Consider the following 21,842-nt stretch of genomic DNA (forward strand, 5'->3'; position numbering starts at 1 on the left):
ACAGACTTAGTTGTACATATGAATTATATTTCCCTATTCCTTGTTATTTTACTCTTATAAGTTTATTCAGGTTCTGCATAGATTCATGTCTTAGATGGACATAGTTAAAAATCCTGTATCTAACTACAGTGAAACACTGGAGAAATTCAATATCCAGACATGAACTTTACATGCCTAGATAACTTCTGCAGCTGGCTATTGGAGAGGCTGTGTGTCCTCAGTATTGGGAACCGGCATTTGAAGTAGCCAGTTAGTAGTAGGTCCCTAAAATGCAGCCAACTTGCACATATTTTGGACCACACTTATTATTTTCTATTCATTCATCCACTCTTTACTGCATCAACTCTTCATTTAGCTCAAAAAAGAGGTCAGTGATTAACATCGTACTTGCTACACTACAAAAGATTATATGGTGTTTGGTCTGGATTTCAGATTTTGAATGTAAGATGGGTTGAACTACAATCAGTGAGCAGGATCTGGAATACAAATCAAAGGAAGCATGAACAAAACCCTTCTGCTGACTGATTAGTCTCTGCCTTAAAGTGAGAGCATCTGATACCTGTAGAGAAAAAATGGAGAAAGTCTCACCTACTTCCACTATGAATAACATACCACAGTCGTTGTCACTTACTTCCTTCAAAGCAGTACTCTACAACGTAGCCATCTAACCCTGCTGCTCCGATGTGGTCTGGTGGCCTCCATTTCATTGTAACTGTGGTATCAGTTACCCCATCCACTGCCAGGAGAGTTGGTGGACTAGTAACAGCTGAAGCAAGCAGGCAGTGGGAAGAAGGAAGAAAACTGTGTTACAATTAAAGGTTTACATTTATGGTGTGTATTTCTTTAGTTAATTTAGCATCATAGGTGACAGGCTAAATCCTGCCAACCACGCATTTCCAATCATCCCTGGCATGTCTTTCCCAATTAGGACCAAACTAGGACAAGCAGGTACCTCATCCCATAGCTGCTCATAATCTAATCCAGAGTTAAATTCCTCCTACTGAGGAGTGAGAAGGTCAAAGAGTGGTGGAAGGTAGAACAGAGAAGTTGTGAGTAACGTATCCTACATCAGCAGGTATTTTCTGACAACAGGAGAACATGCTGTAGCAATAACAGCCACCTTCTTCCTCCTCCTCTGCACTGTGGGGATGCCACTGAGCAAGGTGGAAACTTTTGCTGGCCTACAGAAAAAGACGCCTTTCTTGTACAGGGACTTGGTAGTTGTCACAATAGTCTGAAAAACTGTTTCTTTATATGAAAAGGTCACCAAATTAGTCTGTCATTAGGTGAATGACAAGGCCTTCTAGCTGTTACATTAACACAAAACAAGTTGACATGTAGAAGAGTATAATATATGACCTTGCATAATTTGGATTGTATATGCAAAAGAATATTGAAAATATGTGAACCCTTTTTGGGATAAAAGGCCCTACATCAGCTAATGGGGATCCATGAGGCATAGAGTGAAATTAGGGACTATTCAATTGTATTTTATCATATGATTTATTGCAATATTAGGCAAACCTACTTAATTTATTCCATAGATTCCTACCTTTATGATAAATCGTATACCTGTGATTTCTTTTATTAAAATGGAAATGCATGGATTATATGTGAATAGTTGTACATCTTTAAATGGCAAGCTGCTATGTAACAGCAAAGCGTAAGCAGTGAAACATAAGTCTCATTTTCATACAGTGTAGCCTGCAGATAGTGATCTTTAGACTTTTGGTCACTTTTCCTGAACATTTTTGGCCAAAAGCCAGTGCCTGACTGAATGTATAGCAGGAGAGAGACTCACAAAACAACCAAGACTATAATCCATCATCTTTATCAATTCTCTAAATTGCCAGTTTAACTGGCAGTAGTTTGAATCTATTGACTCAGGGGGTACCTATGATACACAGAAATGTGAAACTATTACTTCTGGTCCTTAAAACATACTGAGCATAGTATTGACTATATCAGGCTCACCTATAGCATGTCACTGATTTATTGTAATACACCATTTTTCTGTCTATACATCCTTGTTTCTTGTTTATAAAAAACTATAAATCTTTCCGAAATAGACATATAGCTTATGCAGGACCTTATAAAGAAGGTCCTGAGCAACACAAGTGCAACAAGAACTACAGTTATATAATTAGATGACTGTAATAATGTATTAATGATAATTTTCTAAATGCATGCCTATCTCTATGCTCTTGATTACTTACCTAAAGGAACAAAGGATTTCGAAGGCATACTTGGTTTGGAAGTGCCTATTGCATTAACAGCAAACACGCGGACCTCATAAGCAACACCTTCAATCATTTTCTTTGGCTCAAAAGTTGTTTCTTTACACAGTTCAAAATTCAGCCTCATCCACCTGGAGCTTTGTTTCTTTTTCCTTTCAATGAAATATCCTATTGACCAAACAAAATTTTATTATAGTTAACTGGTGGCATAAAGCTCAATAGTGAAGGGTCTATTTTTTGACTGCCCAACGGCATTATTTCTGGATGCACCTCAATATCACCTTCTAGCCTCAGAGTGGTTTAGGGATTATTGTTAAATTTTTTCCATCACAAGCTATCTGACAGTCATCTGTTTGGCTTTTACAGACATATAAGAGCTTTTTTCAGACTTCACAACACCACTGTATTTAGTTCAAGTGAAAAGGGCCTGATTCTGCCGGCCTCTGGGCCCCTCTGACCTTCCTCTTGGTTCAGTGTATTAGAAAATATTACAATCTCTTCAGTAAATTGTTTCTGAAATTCCTGTTGAGATTCAAAGAGGCTAACTGTTCAAAGTTTGGTATTACAAGAGGTTGACTTTCAAGTAGGGGCAACATACAAAATGACAAATCTCAAAGCATTAGAAAAACAGGTATCTGATAATGTCAAAGATTGGGTAGAACATTCTCTGATCCTATGGCATTCGTTATTTGAGGTTTGTTTCTTTTGTCTATATTAGAGCACCACCACAAAAATAAGAAAACTGTGTACCTAAGATGGGTGATCCACCATCATTTGCTGGAGGTTCCCAGGTCATAACACACCAGTCTTCACCCACCTCAGTCACATCTGGTGCCTGAGGAGGATCAGGAACATCTGTTGTAAACAAAGTAAATATTATTAAAAGAAATCCTCACAACTTTCTTCTTTTTGCATAGCTTGAAATAAAAAATGCTAAATTAGAAAAAAATCCGAATAGTTTTTATAGGATAAGAAACAAATCTGAGTAGTTTTCATAGGAGTTCCTAACAAAGAGACAGAGAGAAAGGAAGTCTTTGTGGATCTTGGCAGGTGGCTAAGGAGGAATAAGTGCCAAGCTCTTCAGCACAGCCAAGACACTTGAGAGGCACTTGAGGGCATGTGGTAAAACAGATCCCACAGCCACATGGAGGATGGAGAATAGTGTTAAGGGAAGCCCGAGGCAACTGCAAATTTGGCCCCTGCAGCATGAGGTGGCAGTGGGGTGATAATTAACTCCTACTCAAATCTCATGCTAAATTCCTGTGTCCTTCTGTAACACTGGGCCTTAGTACCCTTGCACCTCAATTCCACACCTGAAAACAGGAACAAACAGTTTTCTGAGAATCTACAACAGTTTGGTAGTTAAGGAGGACAGCATCTACAGAAGAGACACTTCAGATAGAGGAAGAAGAATTTGCCTCTTGCTGGGGTGCAGAAAAGTAGGGTTCCTCAAGGAGCATTTATTGAAAAGGGCTGTGATAAAACGGCATGGCTCATACGCAGTGTTCCACATGACTTACCAACCACTTTAATGTTGATTAGAGCTGTATCCTCTCCAGCCTCATTCTTTAATGCTATTCTGAAAGGACCTGAATCTTCCCTCTCAGCTGCATCAATGACCAGACAGCTGCTGTCTGGATATGTTTCTGCTCGTATTCTTCCACTGTCTGTGATCCACTAGGAATCAGAGTAAGCAGAGGGAAAATATTTTCTGGATTCATGAATCAAAATGCTGAAAATTCAAAATCCAAATGCAGTACAGGACACTTCACCAACAATGCTAAAGCAACCATAAGAAAAAAACACACTAAAGCTCAGAATTTCAGTCACCTAATGATCACATAAATGACAAAATAAATTAGGGACAAATTAATAACTTTAAAATATGGTAACTGTTTTTGTACTCGGTCAATCATTGCATCTTGAAGGAAGAGGCTTACTTGTCCTGTGAGCAAGAACACGCTTTTGTCAACACTAATTTGATGGAGAGGAGTGGATTCTCCCAAAAGTCAGATCAAAATATAATTCATTCAGTTTAAAGGTCAGAGAGATTGTAATGGTCAGTAGTTTGTCCTCACAGATTTCAAATGCTGGCACATGTTTTGGAGTAAGAGCTCTGCTAGAATAATTCCCTGTTTGAACAAGTCCACAGTGGTGATACTATAATTACTGTTTGAAAAATAGCAGTCAGAGGTTTGAACAGGTAGGTCTGACAAATCCAGTAATAATATGTTCCAGCTTCCACATACCACAATGAAAATTTAAATGTGAAAAGTGGCTTTTTGGTGTTACACAGCCCAAGATTGAGCTATGCAAAATTATGCATTAAGACACAGATGCAAGCCACCAATCATCCAGCCTATTGTTTCGTTCAAGACTTGACACTCCATCAGAATTTATCATTCATTTTCCAGAAACAGACCGTACCATGACTTCCTGTTGAAACCTGGCAGCTATTCTGGGCAGTATATACAGAAGAAGTAGCCATTTGGTAGATTTTCACTAGTTTTCTTGTGCATCTCATATATCCCTCTCTTTTACAATTTATTTATATTAAAATCCATATTTTTTTTCCTTTGTTAACGTCAGCCTGTGCTCAAAAAGACCCAAAAGATACTAAATAATATTTATCCATTTTACTCTTGATTTTTGAATGAGAGATTTTAGACAAAATACATCTCCTCCTTATTTTCTCCCATTAAAATCAATGTCTTTACAAGGTTAAAGGTCAATATTTGAAAGAAAAAGTCCTTTGATAAGCTGACGAAACATTTATAATGACAATGTACCTTGTCCCCTTTACTCCACGTGACTTTTGGAGTTGGCTCGCCAGTGATAGGGATCTCAAGTCGTAGTTTGCTTCCTGCCACTACTGTCACAGTGTTTCCTTCCCCAAGACCATCCAGGTGGAGTTTAGGAGGATCTGAAAAAGGAGAGATTGATCTAATTTGCCACATGGCTGTCACTCTGAGAGTTCAGTGACATGGCACAGGTCTGCAACATAGAGAAACATGCTCTCTGTTTTGTATTTTCCTGGTATTTTTAGTCAACTGATCTTTTGTTCAGAATAAAATTTGTGAAGACAATTTATTTTTAAGAAAATTGTTACCTGATGAAAAATAAATCATGGCACCATAGAAATTTTGGAATAGTAGGACCATAAATAAAGAACAAACCTATCTTCCTGAGGCAGAATTATGTATATTCTGGTAACTTCTGAGAGCCAATTCCTCTAAGTGGCTCTTGAGAATTTCCATTACAGGCTTTCTACAACACCTTTTATCACACTTCAGATATCACTGTTCTTACGGTTTAAAGTTTTCTTAACTGAAATCCTTTTTCTAAATATGAAATGTTAATTTTTATTGCATCCCATGTGTATGGAGAACAACTGATGAATATCTTCTTGCAACTTTTTTTTAATGTATTGGAAGTTATATCAGTGGGAATAACCCTCCCATCTTCATTCTCCCTAAACCTTGCCAATACTTTTTCCAATACAGATATCCCACTTCTTTCAGCTTCAATTACAGAGCATATATTCTAAAACTTTGGTCATTTATTTTACTATCCTTTTGACTTCCAAGTTGCTGGCTGCCCTTAAAAGCCACTGAGGTATTTCTGTGAAAAGAGTCAATGACCTGTTTTATTTGTGTTTGAAAGACCATGATCATTAACAAGCCTTCTGTTTTGCTAAGTGAATAAAAGCTGGTCAGAAGCATATTGCTCTCTAGGTATCATTTAACGTATTTAAGAAATAGGTAAATATGTATCTATTCTACTAATCTTTTACCAGACTAAATCACATTTTGCAATGTCAGCAAGCCAGTTCTTCAAAGAAGACAGCATTATATCTGAAAAGAGGATAACAACGGGTGTTTTACACAAATTCTTAATAGTGGTTTAGATTTAGGAATTCAACATCAAGAAGGCTTCCCCAGGAGCTCCCTGGCTAAACTACAAGCAGATCCTGAGCACAGGAAAAGCGCTGTCTGACTACCTCACTTGCATTTTGCCAAAGCAGCAGGTCTGCTTTCTTTGGTAGATGCTTGCTCAGAGGAAACAGATTGTAAGCAAGGATATTTTACATTGCTTTTCATTTCCAAAGGTCAGAGAAAGAGATGATATATATAAGTCATTGTGCCATCTACTTACCCACAACGTGTACTTTGCATGGAATATTAATATTATAGGCATCTGGTACAAACATGTATTCACCCTCATCATCAATAGCAGCACTCCCTATAACAAATCTGTGGATTCTGTAAAAAAAAAAAAAAAAAAAAAATTTAAAAAGATAAATTATTTTTGAAGACTGCTTGAAGCTATAAGGAAAAAATCTGTGAAAATTTTAGGAGATCTGTGCAAGTGTGTAAACTACTGACTAAAATTACTTTGCTGGCTGCTTAGTGGTATTTTAGCTGATTAAATACTGTGTGATTTGTACCAAATATTATCGAGAAAACCACCAAATAATGTAGCCAATTTTAATATTTCCTGTTTGGACACAGAAATAGAAAAATACAGGAGTGTAATCTGCATATTGTCACATCTCTACAGTGTCATTCAATCAAAAGTCAAGTCAATACACAACATGCTTACCTTCCTTTGTGATAAAGCTTTACACGGTCACTAGCTTCAATCAGTTGCCCATTTTTGTACCATTTCCCTTCCACATTCTCAGATATCTCACACTTCAGGTGGATTTCCTGTCCAAGCCTCACAGTCTGGTCTTGCAGTGCAAGTGATATCTTCAGTGGTCTCACTTAGGAAAACAGAAGCAGAGATATTAATGCTAATATCAAATAAAATCAAAACTCATGATTTTGTCACAGAGCTGCTACTAGCCATTACAGTAGTCTGCAAATCAGAAAAATGCCTCCAATAATAAAGTTCTCAAGTCAAATACCAGTAATACGTACATGTAAGCTACATGAATTAACCTTTTTTCATGTATAATAGTTTGTTGCCTTTAGAAAGGGTGATTGAAAATACCCATGCCATGACCTGAGAAACTCCATGGATATTGCCAGTAGAAGAACTAAGCCCAGGAGCATAATTTGAATACTGTCCCCTTTCTCGTGTTTGGGTGCTGGAGGTAGGTGTTTCTATCCCCCCCAGAATCCAGTAAGAAATTTTCAAAAAGTGAAAGACCTGTGTCCCCAGACCAACGCACTAGACGGGATTACAACCCACCTTTCCTGTGATCTAACGGTGATCTAACTCCTCTCATAGCTCTCCCAGCTGATCCAAGATAATTTGGAGACTTACCAAGGTATTTCATCACAAGTGGGGACTGTGGTTCTCAACCTTTTTTGTCAGGCTTCTAGCAAAAGCTGACTGTCCTGTAAGCTTATCTTCATACACTTCTTGTTCTCATGGTTGCTAAACTTCCTTAACTCACCCTACGAATATCCACAGATACTACTAGCTTTTTTAAAATTTAGTCTGAGAACTGGTCTCCCAGTTCACTTCCAATTTCTGGAAGATTAGATGCTGTAGACCAGAGTCCAGCCTGAACACAGTACCATCTGCATGCAGCAAATATCCCTGACTATAATCCGACATAGGAAACAAAGTGGATGGGAAAAGCAGTGTTTTATAGAAAGCCATTGGGAAAATCCTCGGAAGAAGTTGCATCAAAGAAAAGATGATGGAGCTCAGTACCCATGGTGGATAATTTCCAACTTGATAATAGATCAGCATGAATTAGTTGTGCTTAGGATGCCAATTTGTACAAAATAGTCAAGAGCATTATAAGTATCAAAAATGTTGTACGTTTATGCGTAATGTATAACTTCAGAGCATGAGCACATACATTTCATTAAAAAATGTAGTCATTTTAAAGAGATATTGCACAAACAATACTGAGGAAGATACACAGTCATGTGCTTGTACCTATGAGTTCAGGTGAAGTGACCTGATGCCTGTTAACAATATGCCTAGTTATAAAACTGATTATTTTTTCCAACATACTACTTTTTCTTTTTTCTTTTTTCTTTTTTTTTTTTCTGATTTTGTCTAAAAAGCCTTGGTTTGGCTTTCCTGTGAAAATCTGAAAGGATTAAAGAAAAGCAGATACTTCCCTTGAAAATTTCACTTTATTGACCTATTATATCTTTAGATGGATAGATTTATTTTCCATCTTAACAGAGAGACAGAAAGTTTTCAAGCAGGACTAGTTCATTGCCTGTTACTGGAAACAGCATCTAAAGCAAGGTCACTGTTCTGGAGATTTGCAGCAAAGAAATTGGTATGGAAGTTAAGTCTCCCTTTAAACCTCCAGGAAAAGGCAAGTAAATTATTTATTTCTGTAAGCTAGTAAACTGTGACATATGAATTCAAGATCAAGATGGATGATACTTACAATCAACCGAAAGCTTGGCTTCTGACTGGCCTCCAGTTGTCATTACTGAGTATGTTGCACTGTCATTTTTTGCAGCTTCCTCTATGATCAGAGTGTGTTTTTTACCCTCAACCTTGATTCGATACCGAGATTTAGCTTCATCGGTAATTTCTACACCATTCTTAAACCTAATGGGAAAAAAAAGAATTATTATTTTCCAGTCGAATTCCTGTGCAAATAAGACTCCCATAGACTGAAACTTCCAGAGAAGACTTTATATATGTATATGTATATATAGATATAGGTTGAAAGTAAAGTTTAACCAAACTCATCCATTAATGTATAAGGATATTTTTGCTCTTGCTACATTATTGAATAATGTTTTCTTGAGATTTTATTAACAATTTTCAGGTTTACTGATATAGAAAAAGCTGTCCATGGTTTTGCCTACAGTTAAAATACCCTGGGGTTTTTTTATTCTTAAGGAAAACAGTATCTGTTCAAAGTGTGGCTTACCATTTCACATTTGCATCATCCTCAGACACTTCACAGCTCAGTTCTACTCGTTCACCAACATAGCTATTGGTATCCTCCAGAGCTTTGGTCACCAAAATTGGAGGATCTTTGGAAAGAGAAAATTACGTATTTACAATCTGATAGAGAAAACTAAGTGAAAGAGGTTTTCAAAATCATGCTATAGAAGATGATACTACTGTAAAATTGTAATATCTGTCTCAGTGCAGCTTTTTCTGCCTTAAATCAGAAAAGCAATTGCTCGTTAAGATGCTAGTAGGAAATGTACTAAATAAAAAAATAACATTTGTTCAGATTAATATCTGCCTTGCATTCCATTTTATTGAGGGTTTGTCCAGACAGGTCGACATGAGAAGCTGACATTCCCCTCTTGGCTCCCACAGATCCCTCTCATAAAGCTGCATTTTCACCAGGTCCTATAGCCCATTATGCACAATAAGATGACCTGATGACATAACATGATGCCCTTACTGTTTTAAACCATTCCTACTATCCAAACTCAAGTTCAATAGCAAGAGATTGTACAACAGTTATCTCCTATAAATATCCCTGATATTATAGGGGCAATGGGCTCCATTATTTTAAATAGCTTTCTGAAATATTTGATTATTTTTTTCTCTCACTGTAAGTTCTCCTTTTTTGTTTGTTTTGTTGTGCATATGTGATAATGTCATGAATATTATCAGTAAGACTATCAACACTGTGGGAGCAAAAAGGTTGAAGAAATGGACACCCATTCATAGCTTTTGATAGAGTCTTCCCATAAATCTGTGCAGATGGAATAAAAATTAACTGCTAGAAAGCCTGATCTGAGGGTAGTTGAAACAGATCAGCTGGACCAAGAGTGGTGTTAGGGAAAGCCAATGCTGTGGCAAACGAATCTTCTAAACAGCTTTTAAACTGTGAAGGAGACCACAGACTCACTAGATCCCAATGCACAGTGTGAAATCAACCATATCCCCATTTCAGGGTTTTCACTAAATTATTAAATACAGGATGAGGAAAAAATGGTCAGGGATCACAGAAATACAGACTGATCCTTAGGGCAGCTAATACAAATAGAAAAAATATACTGAACCAGATCCTCCCTGTTAATTTCTTTTGCAGACAAAGAAGCCACACCAATTTACAGCAGGTGAAATAGGAGCAAGCTGACATAGTTACCTCTTACAAACAGTTCTGTGGAGCATTTCTCATCACCAGCTGTTACGTAATAGCGAGCATCATCTGTCATTGTACAATTATTGATGAATAAAATTCGCTGGTTACCTTTGTGCTCAAAAATGTATCTGTTTGAATAGGAATGCAGCAAAGATACATTAGCAAAAGTGCTGGACCCCTTTTGTTTTATGTAGAAAGTGCTTTAGGGATTGTTAGAGGTGAAAATCCTGGGTTTTACACAAAACTGGAAAAATTGTCCTGGGAAGCAACTTTCAAGATTCAACAGAACTGTCATAGACTTTTTAGCAAAAAGAGCTATGGTGCAGACTGACAATGAGCATCTTCTGGTTTGTTCCAAAATCCCTGGCTTCGGTGATACGAAAAAAATAATTAAAAAAAAAAAAAAGAACAGTCTCTGAAGGATGGCAAATAAAATGGAGTCTGAAACTCTAGATGAGTAAAGATGAAAATAACCAGTAACAGGACACCATCCTCATTCCAACACTCTTAACATTTTTGTGAAGTATAATAATAGCTGAAGTTAAGAAGTTAATATTATTGGTAGGCCAGATGGCACAAGAGATCAGTAATGGGATACGGGGTTTTGGTAATGGGATATGGAGCCTTTCACCTTTATGTCACCAGTTTAGATCTGCTCCAGGTTTGTAATGACCAAAGCTCATTAGCATCTGACAGCTGCTTCAGCAGCCTAGACAAAATGCACTGGAGCATTCAGTACAGTCCTACTGGAAAGGGACCCGTATAGCTGCCTGCTAAACAGTTCTGAACTGCTCATGGCAGATATAGGGGCTGAAGAAAAGGTACCCTTTTTATTATGCATTTTTTTGTCAACTATGAATATTAATCAAGATCCTTCATTGACTTTTGCAGCAACAGAATGAAGGAAATCTGCCCCTTCTCTGCTAATTACTATTTTTTTACAGGGTCAAAGGAGAAAGTTGCTAGAAACGTTTGAGGAACATGACATTGCTGTGCATTACTGGTTGTCATTCCTAGCTGTGTCTGACTGGAATGGGGTTTTCTGCACCGGGTTGTAAGAACTGGTTGTACCCACACTAGGGACTGGGCTCAACTTCCAGCCATTGCTCTACCTATACTCAAGTGTCTGCACCTGAGAAGCCACTTCTAGATCAAGCCAGAGAGTAAACCAACATGCAGCTGACACAGATGATGAAGAAGCTTGGGTACACTAGACCTGTTGCACATGACAAGTAAGTCACTTTGAGCTAAGGCAGGTTGTTGACTTCAGTGTGAGTGTTAACTGGGTGGTGGAAGGTGAGTCAAAACTCACTCCCCTTTCTTCAGGTGGTTTATGAGCCAGGTGGGTAAGTATGTGATGCCAAACATCTCTTCTCTTAGCAGCCAAGTACTGTAGAAAGATTCTGACCTCCTTCAGACACAGGACTGAGTACAAGTAGTTTATTTACTCACAGTGTTTCCCATTTTTTAAAAAATCTACTGAGTAGGAAATGGCTCCAAGTTTTGTTAAGGATATTTACTTCTTTTCTCTTGAGGCAAAGGGGCCAATCTGCTTTTAGCATAACATTTAGCATACAGTGGACTTTTCTGGGTCATGAGTAACACAGCGTTATTTACATACATTTCACATATAATGAAATTCAGAAATAAAATTGGTGTAACCTGAGCAAACAGATCTATGCAACATGCTTGTCAAGGAAGTACCTGTGTACCCATTTTATTGCTTATATATGATAAAAACACTTACTTTGCACTCGGTCGTATTTCTTGGCCGTTTTTATACCATTTGAGTTCCACTGTTGGATCTGCTAGCTCCACCATGAACCTTACTTTACCTCCTTTGTCCACCTGATATGCAGGATCAAGGCCTTTGGCAAAAGCTGTTGTGGAAGCCAAGTGTTATTATAAAATAAGATCAGAAAACAAGAATATGAATGCTGAAATGACATTGCATAGATCTCATATCTCATCAAAGCTATCAGAATATCTGCACACAATGTTATACGTCACTATATTCTTAGGCTAGTCCACATGAACCAGTTTATTTTCTAGAAATATTAGAATAAGTGCAAAGCTATGCAGATCTGATTATCCTGACCAAGTTCAAAGTAGTATCTCTTCATCACTTTGCAGTCTGACTGTTCTGAACCGGAGTGGGTAGATGTAGCTTTGACAGCTTGCTGAGAAGTGCTATGCCAGAATAAAATGATATACAGCTGGTGTCATGGAAACTTTTACAATTAATCTGTTACAAAGGACTTCTCTATTAGCACCACCACACAAGTTAACAGGGAATTTTCAGCTAAAATTCCTATTGAGCTTCCCAGTATCAGAATAAACACATTAGTTTGTCTAAAAACCAAATTCTTTCTGTAGGTTGAAAGGTGTATACTGCAGTACCACTTGTGATAAATGTTACAGCTCCAAAACATTTGCAAAAATATTTGAAACCAGGCAAAATTTGTCAGTCTGTGAATCCTAATAAGGCTTTTCAAAAATGTTCTTTGAGATGTAAAAATGTAGTTGTTGTTTTGGGCAAGGTAAGAAGTGGTGCAACTCAAACATTTCAAAGTAGTCTGACATCAACATTTAAATACTGCCATTCACAAAAGTTAGATTCAGGGGAAAAGATACCTGTGGCTCAAAATTAAACAAATAACTGGTGCCTCAAACAGATTGCCCACAGGTAAGTAATGAATTTCTGCTAAGGTTTACATCATGCATATGTCTGGCTGCAGAAAACTGAACATATCAACAAACAGAAGTAGAGTTATTAAATCTGAAAAGGACTTTCTTATGTATCTTGTTGCACTGTAAAAATTTCCATTTTATAATAAATGTGGTTGGAGGGGAAGAACACCCTACTCTCATCCTGTCACTACTATAGATATTTTCCCCAACATCTAGAGCGCCTCCTGTAGGGAAAACCCTGTCCACGAAAAGATCCTGATACGGCTGGCAGCTCCATTCTACTCAATAGGGAACTGGAGAGAGGGACCAGATAGACTGGTCCCAGGTGCTGAGAGATGCCCCTTTCCCAGTAAAACATTCATGTGATGCAGCTGGGTAGGGAGCAGCTCTTCCTGCCAGCCACACAATTCCTGCCCCAGCTTCCAGCCCTGCTCCAGATGCCTGGGGCATGGTGAGGAGTTTCCTGGGCTTTGGATCCTTTGAGGTCTCCTCAGGATACAGAAACTGCCCCAGTGGCTCAGCCAAAGCCCATCAGTTCCCTTTCTCCCTCCCTCAGCTGTGGCTAGAATCAGATATACCAGCAAATGAAAAAAAAAGTAAATAAAAATTAATGTGTAGTAACATAACACATGTTACGAAGTGAGGTAATGGATGAGGAGAGAGGGTATATCAGGGAGCTGGATTACAGCTGTATTTGTGGAAGATTTCACCCAAACAAAAGGGACTCCTCCAGGAAACCAGCAGAACAGTGGATGTATATATACAGGAACAAGCAAATGCCACAATAGTATAATGGATAGTGTGTTATATTTATAGGTGTGCATACATATTATGCAACATATATTTTATATACACATACATATAAACAGATACCTTTATTTATGTATGTATTACACCACTCATACCATTCAGTAGGATAGATGGGGAAACAGGTCTGAATATCCTCACCCAGTGCAGGGTGGAGGGTTTTTAGTACAGGTGGGATTTCAAAGGAATGTCAGATTAAGTGCAAAATTAAATTATGAAGATCGAGCAAAATGTTTGGACTGACAATGTTTTAGAGCAGAGGATATTAATGATAACCCAAGGTCTAATTTCCATACTATTTGACCCGGTAACACCTTTCCACACAACTGGGGGATATTGTTCCAGTTGGAACTACTGCCCAGCCAAGAGGGAGGGACGCTTTTGGTAAGCACTGACAGGGATAGGGTGTTTACACTAACCACAGTGGACCAAAGCCACCTTCTGATTAACTCCTTGCAGTAATAAGGCTTGAGTTGTAGTGTGCAAATCCCCTTACATGGAAATCAAGCACATTTAGGTTTTTAAGGTGGATACTCACATTTAACTACTGAACCTAAGAATATTCTGTCTTATCCATACCTGCACTCTTCTTCACTTCCCTGCGCATGCGCTTCAGACGCTTTAACATGCCTCTCAGGTCAGTGATACCATACTGAAAAGCAATCTTCTCATATTCACTGGGATTCGCGTTCTTCAGGAGCTCCCAAACATCTACCTCAGGTTCTTCCTCTTGTGGTTTAACCTCCCTAACAGTAGCAAAATAAAATTATGGGAGAAGAGTTAGCGAGGCTTTATCACGCCATAAAAAAAGGTGAAGGTGAATCTATGGTGAGGTTATTAATGTTTTGATCAAAATTTGAAGGCTGCCATCATATTTTGTATTTCACTCGGTATGAGTGGAATAGCTCAGAATGGCATTCACACCTTACTTTACACTTCTTCAAGGCAGAATTTGAATATAAGTTTTCATTTGTCTTTTTCTGATGTAATCAGTTATGAGAGTTTTTATATTGCTTCATTATTTTAAAAAAAATATACAGTTTGAAAATACAGTACTATAAGAGCATATGGGCTAATCCCACTTAAATCAGTCTTATCTGGAGTGGAATCAGTTACAATTTATGATGGCACCACTGAGACCTGAGTCTGATCCATACATTTCATAATTATATAAAGATGCTTTCAAACCCTGAGTCCCCATAACTGCTGCTAGGGTTGGCCAATGAAAGGACATTGAAATACAAGGGAATCTGGGTCTGTTTATAGTTACACCAGTGCTTCTTAGAGTTTCTTAAAGTTGGCATATGGATAGGAACTGGGGATTTCCACACCAGCTTGGACTTGCAAGATGAGTCTGTTGGCTTCCATGTTTATCTCAGTCTTAAGAGCAGGAATTGTTTTCAGAGGCCTGTGTGAATAGCATCATCTTTATAGAGACGTTTCAATACCATGTTTACTATCTGCAACTCCAGGCTAAGACAACCAATAAAGAGAAGTATAATTATTTCCACAGTGGCAGCCATTAAATGAGAGAACAATGGAAGCATCCTAAACAAAATTATATTTTTTGAGATTGACAGCTTAGCTCAAAAAAATGAACTGCTAGAACAATATGGGAATTGGAGCAGAAATATAGACATTTTTTCCTGTAAATTCATTAGGATTAGACCAGGACCATTCTGATTTGATCTAGTGGGTCTAATGAAATCAGTACTTTTGAGAGCAGTGCAAGAAAGTAAATATTTGAGGAATAAAAAAAGACTGAGCTTTGGAGCGAAACACTGTTAGAGCTGAGCTCTATCAAGTCTGACAGAGAATTTTCTTTAACATGTAGTCAAATAGCACTGGGGGTCCCTAAGAATCTCCGCATGGTTGGATAAGGCACTAGAAAACCGCTTTGGTGTTTAATCCATGAGGTTTATTAATTTTTATAATATGCCAGTGATATTTTAAAAAGGAAAAAAGCTTCTCACTGAGGAGTCTTTGAAATACTTACACTGTTATCTTTGAATTATTGTAAGACAGTCTCGGGTGTTAACATAATTTTATGTTTCGTTGCTTTTACTTTTATCTGTGCTCAAGCTTTCTGGAGGGTGACTGTGTACAGCAAACACTGGTGTTTCAGTGAGATTCCTCCTGCATGGCGGCAAGTCGAGATCAGCTTGCAAACATATGTAAAAGCTGACACACCCCGCGGGGTGGCCTTCTGCTCTCCCAGGCCAGCTGCTTGCCATGCAATGCCTGTCTGTGCTAAGGAGAGGTACACTCCGTGGGAGCCACGACAGTGTACCCCTTTAAATCAGACAGTAGTTGAGAATGAGGATCAGTTAGGGTATCCTGATTTTCAACCAGCTTGAAATAATTAATTCCAGACTCCTTTTTTCTTCCTGGGTAACTGGAGGACAAATTTTGATGCTTAGAGCAAACCAACTTTCTTCTGAGGCCGTAATAGTTTCTGCTGCGGGTAGTGGGCAAACAGTGCTTGGTATTTCCTAAGCACACTGACCTCTCCGCAAAATCGCTTTCAGATCTTTTCCCCGAAAATGTGCATTTTGTTGAAAGATGTCATTTTTTAAAAAAAAGGACCTAAATGTTTGAGTGGTTTTGAGATCTTGTGCCTTTTGGAATTTCGTGCCGTTACTGATCCATTGCATTGATGAAGCATAACCAGTCACAGAGTGGCTTACTGAGATAAGAACTGGTTTGTCTTCCTGCAAGACCAGCACGAAATTAGAAAATAGGCAGTATATAGTTTCTATGCATTTAGGTTTTTTTAAAAAAACATGTTTCAAGTATTATGCACCACAGGTGAAAAGTTCTAGCTCTTTCCTTGGTAATATAACCATACAAAAGAGAAGGAATGCACCTCCAACATTGCTTTTTGAAAAAATTGAAATGAAAACTTCTACTTGTCTTCATAAAAATGTATATTAATATCCACACTGGGGCTTAATTAGAAATCTTATTCAATTAAGCTCAGAAGTATGAGGTTGCATTTCAGTCCCTGAAGCAAGGAGGTGATGAACTGATTTAAACAATATCAAATAATGGTGTTTAAAAACTAAAAGTTTGCTTTGCCCATTAACCACATGATAGGTATACTATGTTTATATGGCTATACGGTATTTATCTTACAAAACGTGTGAGTTACTTGTTAGTGAAGTGATAATGACTCTTAAATCACATTTGTCTTTCCACAAAAACACCAAGACCTCTTACATGCAACTCTCATGTTGCTGATAAAACACCCCACAGGCAGTCATGAGAACTGTCATGTTAAGTTGCATTAGTATGGTAAGAAGTCAAGCTGAAGATCCTAATTAGGGATGAGAAGATTAAAAAACCAAAGACCTGGTGGGTTTGAATAGGTTCAGGTAATTCTTTCACTGTCTACTTTTATCTTCAGTCTTTCCTGCTTGCTTTAGTAGCTTAAATACTATCCCCAACATCTTAGCCCATGAACCCATTGTGAACTTTTAATGTAATTAATACTGCATATTGGATTTTCCTCTCTCATAGTGAGTGGTAGATGAGATAAAGGATCTAGTTTCTTTTCCAATTCTCTGTGGTCAGTTGCCGTTCATTTCCACGGCCTATAGAATTTCTGTGATAAATTTTAAAAAATGATTAAGTAGTTTTCTTAACCTGTCAAAAGACTAAACTGGGTTTAAGATCTGAAATAGCTAGAGACATAACCATCATAACACCAGATTTCCAAGGCAAACCAGAGAAACATGTGCCCAAGTTTTTCACCATCACAGCATTCAAGCTAACTAAAACACCACTGAACATTTGTGTGCACATATCGAAACAGAAAGCTACAAAGAATTAATACCAATGTCTATGTTTTTTCATATCAGGATGCTTATAAAATCAAATTAAGATGTATCCAAAGAGGTAAATTTAACTCTGCAGTTTTTTACTCTTGCACCAGACTCAATTTTCTGAACTGCTCATCCCTGTGTAGGAAATTGTCCCCCTCTGCCCTCCATGCAAAAAAAGAAATAGCAAGTGAACTAAATGTTATTTGCCTTTTTAGGCTGTGGCTCCCTTTTTTCCTAGTGCAGTCAAATCTGAGGGGGTTTTTTTGCACGCTTAAAGGCACAGTTAATTGAACATTCGCATATTATACTATGAGAATAACAGTTAGAAACATTGAAAAAAATGAAAGGTCAGAAAGTTCTTAAGAAGTTATTAATGCTACACCTGACTCTTTCTGTGTTCGAACCTAATGGTTTGCAATCCACACCTGCTCACTGCATCACTTGGTTCTCACCTACGTTTCAGGAGACCACTAAAGTCAAGTTCTCCTGCATCGTCTTGTCCATCACCGCTGTTATTAATAGAAAAAGATCAAATCTTTGTTTAATACAGGAAGACGTAGACAACACACATTGCAAACGCTCTACATGTCTCATATACTCAACACTGTCCAGACACACAAATAACGGTATAAAATCAACACAAACTTGTATTCTTTTTCACACAAATTTTGTTTCCTTAGGCACTTGTGAAAAATAACACAGAGGTTTGTATTGCTTGTTATTATACTTTGATGACAAATTTTTGTAACGGCATACATAAATTTGCCAAGACTTGTGTTAGATTTCAGTAACACAAATAAATGTGAACTAGTCAACACAATGAGCTTTGTTTTTCATTTCCATAGTGTACATGTATAAAAACAAAGGGCTTGTGCTGATCTTTTGCTATGAATTTAAAACAAAGATTTGCATTGATGGGTGGTGCTTTTAACAATGCATAGCTGTGTCAAATACTGATTGCGAGGCATTACACTTAAGATTTACCCTTTCCCTAAATGAAGGGAGAAATCAGTTAAAAAAAGAAGAAATGGTACACTGTACAATTTCACAGATAGAATCACAGTCCCTTGAAGGTGCATTTCTTTCTATAATGTGACTGACCTTAAGTAGTAATACCTTAGTATAAACCACATATAGACAAAAGAATTGTCCTTAATATTTGTAAAAAGGTCAAAATCTTGCAAATGTTAAGTCAAATGATGCCAATATTTCATCCCAGATTTTGCATGCATGATACCACTTAGAAAATCAGAAAATATCCAGATGTTCTAAGATGCTTGGGCAGAATAGTTACCGCATCTTTTAGAAAATGTTCAAGAAAGGAGTGCACCTTGAATGTAATATCTTTTGCATTTACTCATTAAATCAAATTCCTCTATATAAAAGCAGTTACTTCTAAAAACACCTAGTTCTTCTTTTATGTGTAAATTGACAAACTGCATTAATCTTCTGTTTGTAGAACATTTTCTTTCGTAGTATTTCTCTCCTTGTAAAACTATTTTCTCCGTAAAGTATAAAGATTACATTTTTCCTGTATTTGAATTGCTATTTTATCACAAAGGTAACAAAACTTAAAGACACAATGGTTTATCTTACATCCTTTGCAATATATTATTTGTAGTTTTTCCATAATGATGGCCTTATGACATACTTTTTTACTCTAAGATCACATAAAGCTAGATCCAATCTTCTCTCTGCTTTTAATAGGTACACTATTGGGACCAAGAACTTTTATACTGTAGCTGACAACTTTCAGGAAACATGCTGTAGAATACTTCAGTGAATGAAAATAAAATATTAAAACCCTCTAAAAACCCCATATATTTGATTGCCTTAATTATTCCATCTTCCATTAAAGCAATGACACTGTAATTTTATATCATATGTTTTGTCTGTGTTGTAACTATTTCATTCCACCCACTAGCATCTACCCTAAACCCCACTTTTTAAATCTTTATTTGCAAAAATATTTTTTTAAAGTACTTGATACAACTGTCTGCCAAGACCGATAAAAGTTCTGAGCATGCTACCAGCATCAGTTACTGAGGGGCTTCATAGCATCACTGTTTGAAGTTACCTTCTTTTGAAAGCAGATCTGATGTCAATGGATGGAGCAGCCTGGGAAGATTCTACGAAATAACAGTAATACAGAAATTACAAACATAAATTGAAAGTAATCTAATTTATGTAATTAGGCATATGACATTTTTTCAGTTTCCTGCTAAGTGAACACAGTTTGTGCTGCTTCTTTGGCATTAAGTTCTGATAAATGCAAAGCTGCTCAGTGCTAAGTTTAATTAATGTATTTCTCTAAAGTACTTTCTGCAGTTCTGCATGGGAGATCTGGCTCTGTGATGTTTCTCTCAGATCCCCTGTCTGCCTATACACAGGCTCTGCCCTTTTTGTGTTCCCATTCCCTATGCTTTCTCTCCTACTTGCACCTTGCACTTTCTCGGTATGGTCAGCATCAGAGGAAAGAGACAGCCTTCTCTACAGCTACAGACTCACGTTGTTTCTCAATGCCAGGAGGAATCTCCCTTGTGTGTACTACCTAGTTGTGCCAGCCAAAATCACATGGAATGGTTCTGATCCACAACCAGTGGATGGGTGCAGCCAGGCTGGCCCCCCGCCCCACTGACCTCTGAACACACACCTATGACCCTTTGGCTGTCAGTCAGATGTCAAATGTCCCCTTAACTGTGGCTGGCTTCCCCTGACTGGTGAACAAACAGTCCAGCGCAGGCCATTCAATTAGGGGTACTTTATGAGGGTGAACAACTATTTTGTTCACTGGCTGCAGGCCCTGGCATTTCGGAAGACATCCATCTTTCTCAGTCTGTTCGTGCGGGTACATGTGCACTGTTGTGCCCGCAGAACAGCTCTTGAAGGAAAAGATAAGCCTGTGGGTCAACATTTGCCAGAGTAAGGCCTTTTATAACACAAAACCAGACAAAGGCATGTCTCGCCAGTGCTCTCCACATTGTGCTATTTTTTATTCTGATGAAGAGTGAAATAAATAGCTCTCTGGTGTATGATCATACCATGCCCGACCAGAGTGCAAAGCACTGTGAGCCATGACCGTTCCATGTCCCTCTGCTCAGGTGCTGCTAGATGAAGCCTCGCTCTCTGAATACTCCTAAATTTAGCTCTGTGTCTTGTGTGCCAGAGCCTGGTTTGTATTCAATACTAGTTTCATCTGCCAGCTTTTCTAATTTTTGGATGAATGTGTCACATGCTATCTACCCCAATGTTCATTTAAACAATAAATTACAGACACTGAAGAAAATTCTCTGAGCTCTCTGCTAAAAATGTTCACTTTATAAGCATTATTTCATTTAAATATTCTGAACAAAATTAGATGGCATTTCAGGTTAAGCAAAAAGAAATCTGTATAAAGCTTTACAGACACAAGTGGCATCTTACCAGTGACTTCAAGGTCAAAAGAGCAACTATCAAACTTGTCCTTATAAGATACTTCACAGCGATAGTTCCCTGCATAGTTTTCCTTAGCTTGAATGATATGCATCTCAAATGTGTGAATCTAAAAATCAAATACAGTTGTTCATTAATCTGGGAGATACATTTGCACAAAGCAGAAGTTAAAAGGTTAATCTTTTAGACCTAAACCAGGAGCAAAGAATAATGAAAGGCTCTGGAAAGAACATGGATTTCCCCACCACTACTTGTCCTGCACTGGGAGAGCAGAAAAGTCTGCTTCTGCACAGAGTCAGAGATCATCGGTGAAATCTGCATGGGGAAGGCAGAGTTAGAGTCCACTGCTCTTCCATTTCTACCTGTTGTCTTAAACTGTGCTTTAAGTTCTCTTTGGAGATTCACCCCCAAAAGAAGGAAAAGCAAAGACACACCTTAGTGTGACGCTCAAAGGACTCTTTCAGCTGCAGGTGCTTCCCCGCTTTACTGGCCAGGTCCATCCATTTTCCTTTAAACCACTTAACATTTGGCTTTCGGAGGAGATCTTTGGCTTCTACTTTGGCTATAAATGTAATATTCCCACCTTTTAAAAAGAGAAAAGAATAATGCAGTCATTGAGGAACATGTGGTTTGTCAGTCTGTACAAGTTTCTTTTACTACTGCTCCTTCCAGTCTCCATGTGCTAGCTCTACCACAACAGCAGAATGAGATGGTCACACAGGCTATGGAAGTACTCTAGTCATACAGAGATTAATGATTTGGGGTCTGGAAGCCTTCTGCCCATGTCAATGGGGAGCTTGAGATGCTGAG

General features: G+C 38.0%; 1 protein-coding gene across 1 annotated transcript in view; it reads right to left on the reverse strand.

Moving 5' to 3' along the window:
- MYBPC1 (myosin binding protein C1) overlaps positions 1–21,842 on the reverse strand; it is a 57,354-nt gene that overhangs the window by 20,512 nt on the left and 15,000 nt on the right. The window contains exons 7-23 of the mRNA XM_074901154.1: positions 21,467–21,615; positions 21,024–21,141; positions 19,678–19,729; positions 18,053–18,109; positions 14,356–14,522; positions 12,026–12,158; positions 10,282–10,406; positions 9,100–9,205; positions 8,605–8,771; positions 6,840–7,002; positions 6,393–6,499; positions 5,027–5,160; positions 3,758–3,914; positions 2,988–3,092; positions 2,217–2,405; positions 632–766; positions 523–559 (exon numbers count right to left, since the gene is read on the reverse strand). Coding sequence (XP_074757255.1) covers positions 523–559; positions 632–766; positions 2,217–2,405; positions 2,988–3,092; positions 3,758–3,914; positions 5,027–5,160; positions 6,393–6,499; positions 6,840–7,002; positions 8,605–8,771; positions 9,100–9,205; positions 10,282–10,406; positions 12,026–12,158; positions 14,356–14,522; positions 18,053–18,109; positions 19,678–19,729; positions 21,024–21,141; positions 21,467–21,615 — 2,101 coding nt within the window. The remainder of the gene's footprint in view (positions 1–522; positions 560–631; positions 767–2,216; positions 2,406–2,987; positions 3,093–3,757; positions 3,915–5,026; positions 5,161–6,392; positions 6,500–6,839; positions 7,003–8,604; positions 8,772–9,099; positions 9,206–10,281; positions 10,407–12,025; positions 12,159–14,355; positions 14,523–18,052; positions 18,110–19,677; positions 19,730–21,023; positions 21,142–21,466; positions 21,616–21,842) is intronic.

Source organism: Athene noctua, chromosome 3, assembly GCF_965140245.1.
Source record: "Athene noctua chromosome 3, bAthNoc1.hap1.1, whole genome shotgun sequence".
Taxonomy (NCBI): Eukaryota; Metazoa; Chordata; class Aves; order Strigiformes; family Strigidae; genus Athene; species Athene noctua.